Source organism: Sceloporus occidentalis, unplaced genomic scaffold, assembly GCF_023333645.1.
Source record: "Sceloporus occidentalis isolate IW3139 unplaced genomic scaffold, rSceOcc1.0.p SCAF_154, whole genome shotgun sequence".
In the NCBI taxonomy this organism is placed as follows: domain Eukaryota; kingdom Metazoa; phylum Chordata; class Lepidosauria; order Squamata; family Phrynosomatidae; genus Sceloporus; species Sceloporus occidentalis.
In genome coordinates this window covers 1,472,583-1,491,682 of record NW_028317134.1, presented here as the reverse complement: position 1 = coordinate 1,491,682, position 19,100 = coordinate 1,472,583, and the positions used below count along the sequence as shown (strand labels likewise).

The following is a 19,100-nucleotide window of genomic DNA, read 5'->3' as shown; positions in this document are numbered from 1 at the left end:
GCCAAGTCAGCCAATACACGCTGGTACAGGATGGCTGTAAGTGATGTGCAGACCCCATACTGCTGGCAGCATCAATACACAAGGGGGGCAGCTAGCCAGGTTTCAGCATGTACTGGCTGACTTGGCATGATAGGAGTGTGATTGCTAACAGCAATCACAGTCCCATCATGCCTAGGTTCCAGCACTTACACATCCATCCAGTAAATGCTGGAACCTAGGCATTATGGGACTGTGATTGCTGTTAGCAATCACACTCCTATCATGCCAAGTCAGCCAGTACATGCTGGTACAGGGTGGCTGTAAGTGCAGACCCCATACTGCTGGCAGCATCACTACACAAGGGGGGCAGCTGGCCAGGTTTCAGCATGTACTGGCTTACTTGGCATGATAGGAGTGTGATTGCTAACAGCAATCACAGTCCCATCATGCCTAGGTTCCAGCACTTACACATCCATGCTATCACACACACACACACACACACTCATTTATTCATATAATCATTAATTCACAGATTCATTCCCTCAATCACACACACTCATTCAAACACCCTTCCCACCCCCTTACCTGCACTGCAGCTCCCTCGATGCCGCTCACAGACTTCAGCAGGGGGCGCGGCCTCCCTCTGCCTTCTCTGCTAAAGCACAGAGGAAGTAGGATGTCACGTGAACTCCGCTTCCTCTGTGCTGTCCAGAAGACCCTCCCACAAGTAAGTAGCAGGGCTTGAGGTGCGGCTCGTGTAAGATCGGTTGCCCTGGCTGCCGATCTTACGCGGGCCGCACCTCGAGGTCTCGCGGGCCGCATTTGGCCCGTGGGCCGCATGTTGGACGCCCCTGCCTTATTTAAAAAAAAAATAAAAAACTTAAAAAAGATTTCGGGCGGCCCCTTGGCTTGGGCCCCCCTGCCGCCAAGCCCCGTCGCAGTCGCGACCCCTGCGACCCCGGTAGATCCGCCACTGGTTTGAGCATATATTACCCGACTGGCAGCATAAAGATAAAAAAAAAAGGTAGTTCATTGGAATAAAGGGGCACCTAAACCTTTTACCAGATATTCTGCAAATGGTGGAACTCCAGACAGAACGTCCTATAAAATTCCTATAAATTGTAACATTTACATTTCTTTATTAGTTGTTTAAATCAATGTGCAAAAAAATACAATTAAATAAACACAATTTGTATATATATATATATATATATATATATATATATATATTTAGATACCAATAGATTTCATAACCCAAATATAAAATGCCTTACATACCCTATACAGATCAAAAGTCAATCTTTTTTTTATGATTTAATATTAATATAATTATATATATTTATTGAACAGCATAAAACTTTTTAAAAATAGACCATTATACTTTAAATGTTTGAAACGGGTGAGCAGATCAGGCATCCAGCATTTCTTTTTGTCCTTCAGACGCGATTTCCTTGGAAAGCATTTTTCTGTAATTCAGCATGTCCTTTACGTCTTTGTACGCCAAAATTTCCTCGATCGATAGCCTCTTAATGCCATCAACACTCGCCGACGGTTTGCCGTGCAAACCCTGAAGCATTTCCAGAGCTACCTCCACAGACTTTTGTAACGTGACGCACCCGGGGAAGATCCTGGCGTTCCACAGACTCAGGGACTTCTCGTCTCCGGAAAACAAACGATCGGAACTTCCAAGGCCCCAGACCTCCAAACATTCCAAGAAGTTCCTTCCAAATATCTGGAGAGATTTCAGGTCGGCCAAGGAAGCCACGTTCTTTTTCAAGTCATCTTCTGTACCAAAGAGGATGGTTGCGTACATTGGTTGCCCGTCGATCATCAAACTTATCGAACTAAGGAAGGTTTTGTCAGGTATGTTGGATCCGCAGTTTATACACAAGTTACTTACGATGCAGTATTCGCCCACAGAAACATCAGGACCTAGCCTGGAATATTCAATCATGGAACACGGCAAGACACGGGTCTTTGTATCCAGTACGCTTTGAATGACGCATACTTTCCCGTTTTCATCTCGATCTGGAAAGATGCTAAAAACGCTGGACTGAAACCCAAGTTCGGCCCCGAGGACGGGGTCATCAGTTAAGTGATAGATATATTCTTCCATGGTTCCTACGTGGTAGAACTTTGATTTATTCAACGCTATCACCGTAAAAGGTGTTCCTCGCAGGAGAAAGTAGATCTTTTTTCGGACTTCGATTAATTTGGATTCTGCCTTCGAAACGTTAGCGGTACTCCAAAGTAGCGTTGGGGCCGAGGGCCTGTAAAAAGTCCCCGTATGCGTCAATCTCACACCCAACGTCCCCCAATTCTTGGAAGAATCCAGTCAACAATTTAGCTGTCCCGTGATCCATGTAAAACAAACTATCCGTATAAACCACTTCCGAGGCGAGATGAGGACCTGAACAATCTCCTCGGGTGTTTACGGCTCCTGATTGCCACATCTTTTGAATGGAAGGCTTATGTAGGTAAGATGCGCAGGTTCTATATTCCATGAGTGGTACCTATGCTTAGCGTTGATGGATGAGCTAAAGCAATAATCCCGTTTCGGTCAAATCTTACTTGGAAATCCCCGCCGCTGTACAGCTCAATGTCGTCCGCACAGGTAACCACCACCCCCGGGTTCATATTCCCCGGAAAATCGACATATAGAGCTAATTTGAGCTCCAGTATTTGGTAAATCGGGTTTCCAAGAGGCAAGGCTGTGAATATTTTCCCCAGTGCGCTTGCATTTGGTAATTGTTGACTATAACCACCTGCAAAAGAAGAAGAATAAAAGGACAAAACAGTTTAACAACTTGTGTTAACCTTTGTCATTAGTCCTCTTCAATGGATGTTCTCATGATCTTCTCGTATGACCACAAGTAAGGGGACTTTTCTATATTTTTTATCCATGTATGTATCTTTTGGCCAGAGCCTTGTTACCCAAAGTCCTGGTACCCTTAGAAACAATTCTGGGTATTACTACCCCTTTATTTACCCTGCCAGCCTGATGGGGCGAGCAGGCAAAGCACGGGGGACTCCATAGATGACCTTGCGGTTAATCAGAAATTCGTTCAGCGGTTTTATTTACGGTATTTGTAACAATGCGTTTCTTATCTATACTTTGTTTCATAACAGGAAACGGGGGGGGGGGGCAGTTGCCTATAGTATACTGACCTCCCGATAGCAAAAGGTTAAAAACTGTCACAAAACCATCTCAAACTTCTACATCACTTACTTAACAAAATGGTCACGTCACGTACGGCTCTTTTGATCCTCCAGGGCGTATCCGCAGAACTCCTGGGTGTGTACCATGTTGCATGAATTTTTAAACAGTTCCTGAATTTTGAAACTTCCCGCATGCACCATAGGTGGTGAGTGGGTGTGGTCTTGTGGAGGCCACGCCCACCGCAGCCCATTTTCATGTATGGCCACCCACTCAGTACACCCTGTGCCTACTTACGGCATATACCCCACCTTTAAATCATTTTTGACTTTATATTTAGGGGCATATAGAGACGTCTTGTTTTAACCTCTGTCCACCCAAAAAGTGCCCCAGCATTCCTTACATGGAGCAAGCGGAGCTTTCATCCCAGGCCCCACCCTTAGGAGGTCCCCGCTCTCCTTCATACAGGTATGAGAAAAGTGATGATATATGATGTCATACTCTGCACATCATAGACTGTACTGGCACTGCCTCCTACCATGGCTTCCTCCCTGTTTTAGTCCGTAACTGTATTCAGGCCATGATTGGTGAGTAGGGACCTCATTTTATACCTGATTTTATACCCTCCATTTTATAGATTAGCCTCTTATTGTATAAATCACATTTAACAGAAACAAAAAGTGAGAACTGTTAGTGAAAGAGCTTTGTTTTCATAGGATTTTTTTTCTTTTTGTAGACCCAACCATGGATCCATACCCACACCAGTTTGCCACTGCCCTCTTTTCCTTTTTGTATCACTTGGCCAGCTATGACGCTGGCGGAGAAGCGCTGGTTTCCTGTGGCATGATGGAAGCACTTCTAAAGGTATGCCGGTGGGAATGTTTTATGCTAACCTACCATTTCCGTATTGCTGGCTTTTTCAGGGTAAACTTGTAGTATGTGCAAGGTATTCATAGCAAGGCTTGAGTCGAAAGATCCTTTAGATGTGCCGTTGTGGCCATAGCTCTCCACATTTCTCTATGCTGAAAAATATATATATATGTATCTTTGTACATCTCAGGTGATCAAGTTCCTTGGTGACGAGCAGGACCAGATCACATTTGTGACGCGAGCTGTGAGAGTTGTTGACCTCATTACAAACTTGGACATGGCAGCCTTTCAGTCCCGCAGTGGTCTGACCATATTTATTTACAGATTAGAGGTGAGTTCACAACAGTTTTTTTCAAGGGTTAACACTTCTCATCTAAGGCTTTGCTCATGCGTTATATTAAAGTCCTTTGGATTCCATGGTCTTTTCAAACCCTGTTTCAGTTAATGTTCTGCAGTGTTCTAAAGCTTGGATTTTAATCAAAAGACCATGCTTTAAAAAATGTTTCATTGGCAAGACACTAGCCCACTTGATACCTCTTTTTGTGTCACACGCCAGAATTAAACTCCCCCTGACAAATGAGTAAAGTAAAACTTGTCCTGATTGACGTTTAACTACAATCAGGAAATATTTAGATTCCTAATGTTCCTCCTTTTGCTTTAGTTATAACTTCTGTGTTTAGCACAGTATAAGTAGTAGATCTCTTGTTAGGACACCAAGTTAGTCTTTCTTATAGCCAGTGTGCCTTTTCAATTGTAGCATGAAGTTGACCTGTGTAGGAAAGAGTCCCCATTTGTCATCAAACCAAGAAACCAACGCCCTAGCACTGTTCAGGAGGGTCAAGAGATGGAGACAGATATGGAAGGTAAGACATTTAAAGCCTTTTCATTTTTTTATCCTTGAATACTTCTTGGAGAGTTTGAGGCTTTTGTTTTAGCTTACAAGAATCACTGTAGTTCCTCTTTTAACATTCGTATTGCAAGACCTGATTAATTTTTTCTGATTAACCCCAATAGAGAAAAGCATGTTTTAATATGTTTAAAATATCTACAAAGTTCTGAGATTGAGAAGTACCTGAAGTTTACATTCTACTTGATTTTAGTTACTGATGTGGCAATGGAGGCCAGTCCTGGACCTTCCACTTCTGCAGATTCGCTTCAGCACTGGGAGTGTAGGGTCTACCCGCTCAGGTAACTGACCGGACTTTTAAGTTCCTGTTTTTTTTATTTTATTTTTTCTGCCTAAATAAGGGCCCCCAAAGTGCATTTACTTCATTTCTGATTGTATTTGATGTTGCAGGAGTGCAGTGCATTCCCCAGAGAGCAGCTCTCTTGAAGTCTATGCTGAATTTCTTGAAGAAGGCAATTCAGGATCCAGCCTTCTCAGATGGTATTCGTCATGGTAGGTCTTCATAAAATGGTTGACAAATTAGTGCATGACATAAACTGACCATGAAACCGTATGTGTGTAAATATAAACTCATTGGAACCCCCATCTACATCAAAATTATTCTGTACATCTGTTGGCACACTTATTGCTTATGCATCACTAACATCATATTATTTTCAGTGATGGATGGAACTCTTCCCACATCCCTGAAACACATAATCAGCAATGCCGAGTACTACGGCCCTTCCCTTTTCTTACTTGGTAAGTAAACCCAGGTCCTGCACCTTTTTTATTATTTGTGAATTTAGTGCTTTATCAGTGAGTAACGCTGCTAGCCGTTCCAAAAAAACAATGGAGCTGAACTGTAAGCCCCTCTGCTGGGAAGATTCAGGACTATAGATAAATGTGTAAGCAGTGATATTATACATTGGGATGTGGTCATCAGTTTGGTTCAGCGTGAAACCTGTAGCTTGAGAACTGTTTGGGATGGAATCGCTATGTGTTTCAAATAAAAATAGCATACTTGCTTCATTTAATGAGAACTGTAGTGGATATTGACCCAGACTATTTGTGCCGTTTGACTGACTCTTGATTTTTGTGTTCTTTCTGTAGCTACTGAAGTAGTAACAGTGTTTGTGTTCCAAGAGCCGTCTTTACTGTCTTCTCTTCAGGACAATGGCTTAACAGATGTGATGCTTCATGCTCTCCTTATCAAAGATGTAAGTCATTAAACTTCAGAGTCATCAGAATATCAAGCTGCCCAGTTCAGCTGTATTTTATCTGCCCCAAGAGTGACCAACATGACAACATGTTTTTTAATTATATCTAATAACCTGATGAAAATACTTGTGTGCTATCAAATTTTATATCGGTGACCATAAAAACCCGTTGGTTAAATAACTTTTTGTTTAATTGTAATGCATATCATAAAATACAAGATTTAGTAAAGAAAAACTTGTGGGCAACAAATTGGGCCAAACACTGATATCCTTCAGCATTAAGTTTTCAGTTTAATTTCCCTTTGAAATACTAGGACGCCGTTTTGTGTTTTTTTTGTTGCAGGTTCCGGCAACCAGGGAAGTTCTAGGCTCTCTGCCCAATGTCTTCAGTGCCCTGTGTCTAAATGCCCGGGGGTTGCAGTCCTATGTGCAATGTCAACCTTTTGAACGGCTTTTCAAAGTATTGCTTTCACCCGATTACCTCCCTGCCATGAGGAGGCGGAGGAGCTCAGACCCTCTAGGTAAGACTACGCTGACCAACCGGCGTTGCAGAAAAGACTGACCAAATTCTTCCATGACAAAAGGACTATTTAACGACTCGTAGACCACGACACCTTGGATGTTTGTTTTGCATATGCAGGCTGTCCCCCCTACTCATTGTGCATGTTTTGTGATAGATTACTGACCCTTTCTGGTTTTATAATCCTGATTCTGGTTTTCCTTGATGGGAGACGTGGTGCTCATTTGGACGGTCTTTACTTATTCTTATGCATTAAGGTTTCTTGGCTTAAAATACCTTTTGTTCAGTTAACTGGTGTTTCCATTTAGCAGCTCCAGTGTTTCCCATTTGTTTCCACATGTTTGCCCCCTAACCAGAATGAGCTGTCAATGGCACCCCCCAAAATTCCATAACCCTCCTCTAACCCCTGCTGAAGAGACCTGCATGCAGCATAGATCAGTGCTCTTCAGGTCTCTAGCCGAGGGATTAAGAGGCCCGTGGTCTCTTCCAGCTTTGACCTCTCTCCGGTCTCCTGCAGGCGATACAGCCTCTAACCTGGGCAGTGCTGTCGATGAACTGATGAGGCACCAGCCCACACTAAAAACCGATGCTACCACCGCTATTATTAAGGTAAGGTGTTTGCATGTCCCGGTGGGGTTTGTAGGGCGCTTCCTAGCAGGGGGTTATCGACTTGTTTAAATATTGATTGTTTTATGTTCTTGCACAGACTTGGAACATTCGGGTTTCCCTTTGCCATTTTCTAGATCCTCTTAAGTGTTTAACCATTTGGATTTGCGTCTGTTTTGTTGGAGATTAACAAATTGACTCATAGTCATGGATACTGGGCATGCATGTCTTCAGTCTTTTTTGAATCATTCTTTTTTTTTTTTTTTTTTAGATTTTAGAAGAAATATGCAATCTTGGTAGGGACCCGAAGTATATTTGTCAGAAGCCATCAATTCAGAAAGCTGACGGCACGGCCACAGCTCCTCCACCACGTTCGAACCACGCGGCCGAAGAGGCTTCTAAGCGAGGACGAGGACGAAGAGGAGGTTCAAGCAATGCAGAGCTTCACTGCAAACCAACAGAGCGAAGTTGAGCCAAGTCCGCAGTAAGTTTACCATGTGTGCTGCTAGCTCTGGAGTTGTGACCTGTAAACTTTGTTCCAGACTTCATATCAGACATTAATCTGTTATTAATCTGGGTTAAACTAAGATAATTTATAATAAGAGACTCATATCTAATAAACTTGAATTTTTATTCTTAAGCTCTTGCTGGACCTCATATGTTAACTTGCCTTTTCTCTCATAGTGTTGTGGGAACTGAAGAGAGAATCCCGATTCCTCTGATGGATTATATTCTCAACGTGGTGAGTTTAGAAATAGTGTAATAGAGCCGATGTGTAAGAGCGCAGGGCTCAAGGGCTCCCGATTATAGCCCACAAATTTACAACCCTGATTTTAACCATTTTGGTACAATATTGGACCAAAGATTTTTAAATAATGTTTCAGTAAAATTTTATGCGAAGCTACTCATATCTGTGAATTTTCCAAATGACTTCAAAAACTTACCAATTCACAGATTAAATTTGTGGAATCCATTCTAAGTAATAACACAACGGACGATCACTGTCAGGAGTTTGTGAGTCAGAAGGGTCTCCTGCCTCTGGTCACCATCCTTGGTCTGCCTAATCTACCTATTGACTTCCCTACCTCTGCTGCCTGCCAAGCTGTGGCAGGTGTCTGCAAATCAATATTGGTAAGTAACATTTGTTTCCATTTATTCTAATACGTGGTTGTTAAACACCAAGCCTTGATTGACTCAGACAGATCAATCTGGACCACCTGCAGAAATGTCTAGAAATCCTAGCCTACTTGCAGCCAATGGGGTTGTAGCTAAAAATCATTGTGCTGGATGACCCAGCGAGGGTTCTCCTAAAAGAGAAAAAAAAACCCCCCCAAAAATACTGGTCCAAATCTACGAACGAGTGTCTATAGCATAGCTGTACTGCCACAAAATGCTGTAATACTTGGGCAACCTGTCAGCCCAGTACTATATTATGGGCAGGCTAGCTGGACAATGTCTTTGATGTTTATATTCTCGGTAGTTCTGTTTTTTGTTAATGGCCAGAAAATAAATACAAGCAGAAGTTCCAGGACTGTTAATAGACAACATCTCCCCTCTTTCTAGACTCTGTCTCATGAGCCTAAGGTTCTCCAAGAAGGGCTTCTCCAGCTGGACTCCATTCTTTCCTCGCTGGACCCATTGCATCGGCCTATTGAGGCCCCCGGTGGCTCAGTGCTGTTAAGGGAGCTGGCATGTGCTGGAAATGTAGCAGATGCCACTCTGTCTGCTCAGGCTACCCCCCTACTCCACGCATTAACTGCAGCCCATGCATACATCATGATGTTTGTACACACGTGCAGAGTGGGACAGGTAAGGGCCCCGACCGGGTGGGTCTAAACATTTTGTTTTCATGTTTTCCGAGGCAGCAGTGTTGCTTTTGCGTGCTCTTAATTGCCATATTTCTTTTCTTCTCCACAGAGTGAGATCCGTGCCATCTCTGTCAACCAGTGGGGTTCTCAACTGGGTCTCAATGTTCTGAATAAGCTGAGTCAGCTGTACTGCTCTCTTGTTTGGGAAAGCACTGTTTTGCTGTCTCTCTGTACTCCTAACAGGTACGCGCATGTGATTCTTCTGTTTCCCATACCCAGAACTGTTTGCTTTTCATAGTGTTTGTGGTCAGAAATCTACATTTGAGTCGAGGTTCTGCCATTTACTTACCAACCTTGTACTTTTTTTGACAGCTTGCCACCTGGCTGTGAGTTTGGTCAGGCAGACATGCAGAAGTTGGCTCCCAAAGAGGAGAAGGCAGCAAGTGCCTTGCCCCAGGGAACAAAGAGGGCAGGTATGTTTTCTTACACTTCTTAAACTCATTCTGAGATGTTTCTGGTTCAAACCTGGCCCGGTGCCATGACATATGGCAATTAAGTAACATATTTAAGTAAAATATTTTATACACAAGGCCACATATCCAGGGTATAATAAGTATTTCTTTAAGACATCTATGCACAGTTGTCTTGGATATTAGGCATCTACAATATTGTTGCATGGTTTCATGGATGACTTTCACTATATTTCTTGTATAAAAAGTTAAATATTTTATGCAGAAGTGCATATTTTAATATAGTGTATAGTGTATACTCTATATGTATAAGCCATCGTATCTGTGTTACAGAAGGTGAACCCGAGGTGAGTGCTGTCGGTGAGGAAGCCACCGGCTTACTAGAAGGTATTGGACTTGATGGGGATGCGTTGGCGCCCATGGAAACAGATGAACCCAGCGCGTCTGACCCCAAGGGGAAACCAAAGATCACCCCAGCAATGGCTGCCAGAATCAAACAGATTAAACCATTATTATCAGGTATTTATAAAATATGTTTTACATGGAAGTAGTTTATTAAATTACGTATCGATTTAGATTTTTTTTTTTTTTATAAGTTTATAAAAATACATGCTGGGTATGATAGGGCTGATCTTGATGAACCTTCAAATAGTTCATAAAGCTTGTACCTGCTATACTTGCCAATAAGTAGAGTACACTAACAGAAGCATGGATATGAACCTTAAGCAGAAATCTAATATGTAGAGCACAATATAACATCATTTTTATTTTGATTTATTTATTCATATTTATGTTTTTATTTTTTTAGCATCTTCGCGGCTCGGTCGTGCCCTGGCTGAACTTTTTGGCCTACTGGTCAAACTCTGTGTTGGGTCTCCTGTGCGCCAAAGGCGAAGTCACCATGCAGCCAGCACCACCACAGCCCCGACCCCAGCCGCGCGCTCTACGGCGTCCGCACTCACAAAGTTACTGACGAAGGGACTTTCGTGGCAGCCTCCTCCATACACACCAACTCCCAGGTTCAGGTTTGTGCTACACGGGTCTCGTTCACAAGTGACAAGCTTGCTTTGTATTAATCTCTTAACTGAAGGATGTTGGATTTTGGGTGGTGATTTGGTTAATTAGAAATAGTAATAGGCTGGTAAATATAAGATGTCTCTTTAAATTTGATTTGTCTAACATTGTACATCTGTGTTGTTCAGGTTAACCTTTTTTATCTGCTCCGTTGGCTTCACCTCTCCCATGTTGTTTGACGAGAGGAAATATCCGTATCATCTTATGCTGCAGAAATTCCTCTGCTCCGGTGGACACAACGCTCTCTTTGAGTAAGTGAGCCGCCTGCTACCTGTAGCGACTCACGGGAGACAGAACAAAGACTTTCCGAGGCCTCAGAAATATATTTTGCTTTAACACGTTCCAAATGGGGAAGTTACATGTTTTTGTTTTCATATACTTCAACGTCACATTTCCCATCATGCACCTGACTTCTACCTGCTACTGGCTGATTTTTAGAACGTAAATGGTGAAAAAGTATGTTTCCATTAGTGTAATTGGCCAATACATTCCCAACACAGTGACTACTTTTATACTTGTTAATAGAATGTTCCTTGATTTAATGTCCATATGAAACATCTGGAAGCATCATTTTGAAAAACTAGAACAACGTACACTTTCACTCTAACACATTTGTTTTAAAATTTAGAACCTTTAACTGGGCCCTCTCTATGGGTGGCAGAGTGCCGGTGTCGGAGGGCTTGGAACACTCTGATCTGCCGGATTCCTGGATGCTTGGCTTATGCTGGTGGAAAAGATGGTAAATCCTACCACAGTCCTGGAGTCTCCTCACTCCCTGCCACCAACCAAGTTACCCGGAGGACAGAACTACCCTCAGTTCAGCTCATTGCGCTTCCTTGTAGTCACGCAAAAGGTAAAAATTACACCTTTCCTGCTGCTGTTGGGATATGGTATCTACCTGCGCCTTGGAATCTTTGTTTGGCTGTGATCAGTGTACCTAACAGTATTCCATATTTTGTCGCTTACAGGCAGCCTTCACCTGCATCAAGAACCTTTGGAATAGAAAACCTTTAAAAGTATATGGTGGTCGTATGGCTGAGTCCATGCTAGCTATCTTATGCCACATACTGCGAGGGGAGCCAGTGATTCGTGAGCGGATGAGCAAAGAGCGTGAGGGTAGTCGGGAAGAAGAGGGTCAGCAAGACGAAAGTGGAGCGAGGCGAGAGCCTCAAGTGAACCAGCAACAACTTCAGCAGGTGGGAATAGTACTTTATTTTCTTGTCTGCGGCAATCTTGGCCTTAAGTAAACCTTTTACATTGTAGCTGTCAGCTGAAATTGGAACAAGTGTTGTCAGCATGCTGCTTCTGCTGATTAGACTGAATGCCGTCTCCTAACCATACAATCGTCTCTCTATAGCTCATTGATACGGGATTCACGCGGGAACATGCCATGGAAGCTTTGCTTAACACCAGTACCATGGAGCAAGCCACAGAGTACCTCCTCACCCACCCTCCTCCTCTCATTGGTGGAGTTGTACGGGTAAGTGTGCAGGGTGAACGTTTCCTCAACTTATTCCCCCCCCAACCCTTCACATGAGTGTGGTCCGGTTCTGCTTCCCTCCTGTATCCTCATCACATCTCCTTCCCTGTCGTCCATTCCTTTCCCCTTTCTACCGCAGGCTTCTCCGTGCCGCTATACAGGTTAGATGTAGCACACGCGTGTGATAGTGCAGGCGGTCCTAGTCAAGTCATAGACAACTGACTAAAATTTGAAGAGGGGCAGTAGCCAGAGTAGAAAAGGTTGGCCCGTCTCCCTGTCATTGAAAGATTGGTTCCCCTGGCCGAGCTGCAGTAGCTTCCCTCTTCCCCATTCTACTCCAGCGTTCCCGAGCTCCACCGGGTTCTTGATGTCTCTCCTCTGCTTGTACACCCTTACACTCATGCCCTGACTCCCCATTCTGCAGAGCAGCCCAGCTCACGGGTATCTGTTGTTGCTCTGCAGGACTTGAGTATATCAGAGGAAGATCAGATGCTGAGAGCCATTGCCATGTCGTTGGGACAAGATCAGGGCCGGCCGAAGACTTAACGCCGCCTGGGGCGAAGTTTAAAATGCCGCCCCCCGCCGAGGGGGGGGCGGCATTATCTACCCGCCCCCCACCGGTACTTACCCTTAAACAGTCCTGCGGCGAGTCTCCCTGTGCTGCCACGGTGCCGGCTTGTAATGCTGAGCGCCGGAAATTCACGTCACTTCCGGCGCTCTGCATTACAAGCCGGCACAGAGACCGAACAGGGAAACTCGCCGCAGAGGAGAGAGAGAGGGGCGCCGAGCGGCTAAGCGAAAACCACTCGGTGCCCCTCTCTCTCTCCTCCGCTTCAAAAAAAACAAAAAAAAAACGCTTGGGGCGGCAAAGTGCCGCCCCTTCTGAAGTGCCGCCTGGGGCAATTGCCCCAGTCGGCTCCATTGTAGGGCCGGCCCTGCATAGGCTGTAGGAACACCCTATCCATCTGTCACACCCATCTATCATGAGTAGAGCCTAGAGGCAGCAGAAATTAAAGGGCTGGTGTACAAACCCTAAAACTCTTGAGCTGTAGCTAGAATACTATTCAAAATAATCTCACGTTTAAGACTATGTGTGGATTAGGCCTCCTCCTTGCAATGTCTCCCAGAGTGTTATGCACAGAGTGTACGCAAAAGAGGCGCTCAGCAAAGTTTGTACATTGATACTTCTTTGCTGTTCTTGGAAGGATCCTTTGTACACGACTGTGTGCTTTAAAAGTATAGACCAATTGTTTTTAATAATATTTCCAATTTGAAAGGAGTGTGTGTCATATTGGGAAAGAAAAGAAAATGCACATTTTCAATATCTTCTCTACTTCTATGATTTTGATCCCTAAATAGTTTCTCTTGGGACTTCCTCAATTTGTCTATTTTTGTAGAATTTTTTTTTTTTCTTTAATTTACCAGTTTGTTCTTTGTATAATGTCTTAGAACTACAATTACATCTCAATCATAAAAACTGACCTTTGGGAATCTCGTTTAACTAATGTGGAAGATTTTTATATTTTAGGTATATATCCATTATTATCAGTGGATTAAAAAAAAAAAATAGATTGAATATTGTTCCGACACCCTAGCCTTTTTAATGTTATATACAGCAAGTAAAGTTGCAGTTCCATTAAACATGCTGTTCTCTCATACATGTCTAAAATGTGGCAGTCTGCTTTTCATTTCCATGAACTCCTTGTAAATTTCCTACTTTCTATGAAATCTTCAGTACACAACAGTTCTATATCTTCTATGTAACACAATGCGGAAAGTTGTTTTTTGTCAAAGTTTCTACAACATCTTCTACTGTTTTTAGGATATAGGGTCTCTTTTTCCTAGTGTAAGAGTTTAATGCACCGTTCATTCCAGGACAGAACATTTAATGGTCGGGGTGTTGTCCTGTTTAATCTGGAGCCTCAACAGCAATACCAAAACTCGTTTTTCGGATGAGTCACCTTGTACTAACTCTGTTACTTCTATTTTTTGCTTAGATTGTGCTGAATCATCCCTGAAACACATAATCTGTTTCCAAACAAAGGAATTAGATTTGAAGAAGACAATAAGTGGCAGTTGTGCAGCCTCGGATTGTAGAATGCTGAGCAAGTTCTTTAAATGATTTATAAAAATTTTCTGTTTGTTCAGTTTCACTAATAGGAAAATATGGGCAGCTGTGTAGTTTCTCCTTTTTTCTTAAGATCAGTTACCATAAACTTAAAGAAATAACATTTGGGGGGAAAATGACATTTATAATATATACCTGTGACTTGATAGAAGGTGGCTGATACTCTCAAAAAATGAAAAAAAAATTTAAAAACTAAGCTTGGTGTCCAAAAATTTCCTATTTTAACACATTTGACGTGGATTGGGAAATGATCCACATGTCATTGCACTGCTCCATGAACTCCATGAGCCCACATTGAAACCCAGATAAAGCCAATGCCATAGTAAGACAATCATTGCTTTTGTAATACTGCAGCTGAAATTAAGCAACATTTATGGAAATTAACACAACTATACAAAAGTATTTACAAAGTAAATGGAAATTTACACAGTGTTCCCAGATAGGTACAGCTGCGTCAAAGTCAGATAATATGTTGGCATTTCCTTTTATTAGAAAGGAGGAGGAGATGCAGACTACATGGTTCATATCTGCCATATCATTCCATGTTTCTGTGTGTTCAGACACTGTGATCACGTGAAGAAGCCGAAATTTTCATAACCTCAATTGTGAATTTGCCCATGAAACTCCAGGTGGATGACCAAATGCACCGTTACCCCATTTGGTGTAATGGCGGCCAAATTGACCCTTACAAAAAAAATACTGCAGTTTTTCTGAAGTAATACTGCAGTTTTTTGGACATGAAAAAACTGCAATACTGCACTTTTACTGCAGTATTACTTCACATTTACTGCACTTTTACTGCATTTGTACTTCACTGTACTGCAGTTGTACTGCAGTTATTTTTGTACGGAAGTACAAATGCAATAAAGCTACAGTACTTTGAAGTACAACTGTAGGTTTGCAGTATAAAAAAAAAAGTGCAGTAAATGTGCAGTAATACTGCAGTAAAAGTGCAGTAAATGTGCAGTAATACTGCAGTAAAAGTGCAGTATTGCAGTTTTTTCATGTCCAAAAAACTGCAGTATTACTTTAGAAAAAACTGCAGTAATTTTTCGTAAGGGGATGCTCAAAATTGGAGCAAGTGAGAAGAAATTTAGAAGCCAGCTTTATTTAGGAACATGGTATTTTCCATAGACTTCCAGGTAAAATACTCAAAATGTTATGAGCTAATTTATTCTCCTCCTGCCTCTTGTGCATTCTAGATGTTTCCTGAGCTGCTTTCAGTGTTTATGGGTTGAAGGAAAAACATGATATTACAGAATTTGAGGGAATGAGGTCATTATGATGAATGGTGGAAAAATTAGTGCAAGGGATTTCAGCATAATTGAAAAGTTTCTTTAAAATTTTAGGATAGTATTTAAGAAACCGATGAGGAAAAATAATAGTATTTTCCTTTATGATGACCGATGAATCTAGTAACGTATTACAGTATTTTACAGACGCCTGGATTTCAGCACGCAAGAATACATAACGCGAGTGTAAAATATGGTGACCTTTTGCCTAAAAAAACAGCTGCAGTTATGTATTCTTTCATTTTTCTCCCAAAAAACAAATACACCCACTCTATTTAAATTGGTGTGTATGTAATTTATGTAATACACTTAAAAGGGAAATCTCTAAATTTTTTTCATTGGTGGCAAAGTCACTTAGTCAGTAGGGTATTAATAATGTGTGTTTTATATGTTGTAATATATTGTTGTAATACCGCAGTGAGTGTGACGTGAAAGCTTCAGAATAGTAACACATTTAAGCTGTTAATGACAAATAACCAGAAACCAACCTCATTTGAAAAGTCCGGTAAGGCTGTACTGTATTACGTTTGATAATGTCTTCTCGTTTGATGTAAGAGTAACTGGTGATCCTAACGTTTTGTCTGGTCAGGAGCTGAAGCTGCCATGTGCCCGGATTGTGTGAATTCTGAAACGCTGCCCCCCAGCAAAGCCAAATGTGCAGATGGTGTGAAAGTGTGTCCTCTGATGCTTTCAGTGATATTTATATATTCTCCGGACTACCAACGTTTGTGTCTTCATCCCACGTGCCTTTCAGTCTTTTTCTCACCTGATGATTCCCAAATGCCTCCGTGGATTTTTCAGGCCAAAAACCTCTCACACTAATAAGAGTTTCCATCTCAAACACGTTTATTGTGTGATATAATGGCAATCTATCAGACTTATATTGGATTACACCTGTCTTACTACTGATTGACTTCTATGAAAAAACGTCCATTTCTTCCAAGAGGAGAATGCAAATGAACCGGGTATAATAATCTTAATGTTCTATTTTCCCTCCAGTACACGTATTGGCATTTCTTATGCCAAACGTCCAATTATATTATTTCCTTGAGTAAAGTGTATTTCTACTTTTTCTTTCCTCTCCAGTATTTACAGTCGAATGGTAACAATTGGCGTTGGTTTGATGACAGATCAGGTCGATGGTGTAGCTATAGTGCTAGCAACAACAGCACCATTGACACCGCGTGGAAAGCCGGCGAGACATGCGTGCGTTTTACTGCCGGCCGACGAAGATACACAGTTCAGTTTACCACCATGGTGCAGGTGATTCACAACATTGATTTTTATATTTTCTAACCACGCTTTTCTGGAATTATACACTTTGGGATTAAGGTTTAGATACAGCGAGATTTCCATTTATATAGTCCAAAAGGCCATTTGGAAGATAGTCGACTGCTATAAACGCTGTCTGCTCCAGTCGGGTCAGGCTACGCAGCTGGATGGAGGTAAATTTGGTTCTCACCAATGACGTGTCTTGCAGGTAAATGAAGAAACTGGAAATAGGAGGCCCGTAATGCTTACTTTGCTGCGTGTTCCAAGGTTAGTCAAAGGTGGCAAGAATGGAAATGGCCAGGAACTGGAGAAAACATTGGAGGAAGCAAAAGAAGTGGACTTGGATGCCAAACCAAAGGAGGAGAAGTCTTCTGGTAGGACGTGTTTTAGTCTTAACGGAGTGCAGAAGAATTCTGTGTAAAGGTTTATACATCTACGTTGAACATGTTTAATGCTTATGAATTTTTTTCCTCTACGCTCAGAGTCCATTCCTGCTTCAGAAAATGCCACCACAGAAAAGGAACCTCCTGTTGAAGAGCCAAAAGTTGGGGACATTGTTATCCAGGGGCTGACTGAAGAGATGGTGACCATTCTCATTCGTTCGTGTGTCAGCATGTTGGGAGTCCCAGTGGATCCGGACACTTTGCATGCTACCTTGCGGCTGTGTCTACGTCTTACACGTGACCACAAATACGCCATGATGTTTGCCGAGCTGAAGAGCACACGCATGATCCTCAGTTTGAATCAGACCTCTGCGTTTAATGGCTTCACCCCGCTAGTCACTCTCCTCTTCAGACACATCATAGAAGATCCATGCACTTTACAGCACACTATGGAAAAGGTATGTCATGGCTAATGCCAAAAAAATACCTCAAAGACTATATATGTAGGTGTGTGTGTGTGTATATATATATATATGTATTAAACCCCTGTCCTAAATTTCAGGTTGTCCGATCTGCAGCCACAAGTGGGGCTGGTAGTACCACCTCTGGTGTAGTGTCTGGAAGCTTGGGTTCCCGGGAGATAAACTATATCCTTCGTGTCTTGGGCCCAGCTGCTTGCCGAAATCCTGACATCTTCACCGAAGTGGCAAACAACTGCATTCGGATAGCTCTGCCGGCACCGAGAGGATCGGGAACTGGTGAGTAGCAGAGTAGGAACACAACGGAATTCACCAACAAGCTTTTTACGTTCTCAGTTTAAATGTCTTTGTGGGTCCGCAGGATAATTGTAGAGTAGGCCTTGACTGTGTAATTCCACTTGTGATTTGGAAAACGTTACGGTCTTGTTTTGTAACTTAATGTCAAGCATTTATTTTTACCATTTTCAGCCTCAGATGATGAGTTTGAGAATCTCCGTATCAAGGGGCCCAATGCAGTACAGCTTGTAAAGACAACACCTGTGAAGCCTTCCACGCTTCCAGTCATCCCTGATACCATTAAGGAAGTGATCTATGACATGCTCAACGCACTTGCAGCTTACCATGCTCCAGACGAAGGTACCTAGGCCTTATTGCTACTTTCAGTGTGAGGTAGAGCGACCGCCTCGGTCTAGATGTAATGCGATGTTGGCTCTGCGGCAGAAAAAAATTAAAATATCTTCTTCCATTGCAGTAGCAGAAAAGACGGAGCCCAAACTTGTGGGTATGAACCAGGAGGTCAGTCAGATCTTACAGGACATGGGTGATGAGGTTTTCCAGCAATATCGTGACCTCACGAGACCGGGTAGTGACTTTGATGCTCAAAGCAGCTTTGCTATCAATGTAAGGATATAATGATCATGAATTATGCTACAGTTTTTGTATTGCTCATGTGTTATACTATTTGTTTACTAGTTGTGATTTGCTGCATGCTTGAGTGTTTTTTGTAGCATGCTGGTAGTGTGGAATATTCTCTATCAATTAGCTATACCTTTTTCTGACATTTGTTATTTACTTGTAGGCTCGGGTCTTTACCACAGACAGCACCTCCACTGAGACTCCTCCATCTGGAACTCCTCAAGGAGAAGGTATGCCGCTCACTCTAACGTGCTTAAGTCTTGAATGCCTCTTAAATGTCCATTTTGTGATACTGGTAGTACACTCCAATACAAACGAATAAAATTACATCAAGCGAGGGAAAATCTAGAAGTTATAGATGGTGTTTCTAATGTTAGGTGTAAGAAGTTGGATAACTTAAATAGGGTGCATCTATAGTGTATCCCCAAAAAAAAATAGCTATGTCTTCTGATGGTGAAACTTGATAATTTTAAAGACAATCACAGTGTCGAGCATAATTAAACTACCTATAGCTTGTGTCTTTGGCAGTCAGTGGAAATGATTTTGATATATTTAGATTAC

General features: G+C 42.3%; 1 protein-coding gene and 1 pseudogene across 1 annotated transcript in view; one reads left to right on the top strand and one right to left on the bottom strand.

The window, feature by feature from the left end:
- Positions 1-1,387: 1,387 nt before the first annotated feature.
- On the bottom strand, positions 1,388-3,285 carry LOC149280550 (fucose-1-phosphate guanylyltransferase-like; annotated as a pseudogene).
- A 108-nt stretch (positions 3,286-3,393) lies between these two features.
- The window catches only part of LOC149280549 (E3 ubiquitin-protein ligase HUWE1-like), a 33,613-nt gene continuing 17,906 nt past the window's right edge, over positions 3,394-19,100 (top strand). The window contains 33 exon segments of the mRNA XM_089500403.1: positions 3,394-3,412; positions 3,652-3,723; positions 3,873-4,000; positions 4,197-4,337; positions 4,764-4,869; positions 5,304-5,405; positions 5,574-5,654; positions 6,006-6,112; positions 6,456-6,633; positions 7,150-7,241; positions 7,510-7,638; positions 7,640-7,722; positions 7,923-7,980; positions 8,193-8,369; positions 8,802-9,047; positions 9,156-9,289; positions 9,419-9,519; positions 9,850-10,035; positions 10,325-10,541; positions 10,719-10,841; positions 11,219-11,289; positions 11,292-11,443; positions 11,559-11,786; positions 11,948-12,070; positions 12,533-12,599; positions 16,367-16,455; positions 16,577-16,753; positions 16,971-17,136; positions 17,245-17,603; positions 17,708-17,903; positions 18,093-18,260; positions 18,379-18,524; positions 18,703-18,769. Of these exon segments, the coding sequence (XP_089356529.1) occupies positions 3,394-3,412; positions 3,652-3,723; positions 3,873-4,000; positions 4,197-4,337; positions 4,764-4,869; positions 5,304-5,405; positions 5,574-5,654; positions 6,006-6,112; positions 6,456-6,633; positions 7,150-7,241; positions 7,510-7,638; positions 7,640-7,722; positions 7,923-7,980; positions 8,193-8,369; positions 8,802-9,047; positions 9,156-9,289; positions 9,419-9,519; positions 9,850-10,035; positions 10,325-10,541; positions 10,719-10,841; positions 11,219-11,289; positions 11,292-11,443; positions 11,559-11,786; positions 11,948-12,070; positions 12,533-12,599; positions 16,367-16,455; positions 16,577-16,753; positions 16,971-17,136; positions 17,245-17,603; positions 17,708-17,903; positions 18,093-18,260; positions 18,379-18,524; positions 18,703-18,769 (4,489 nt within the window).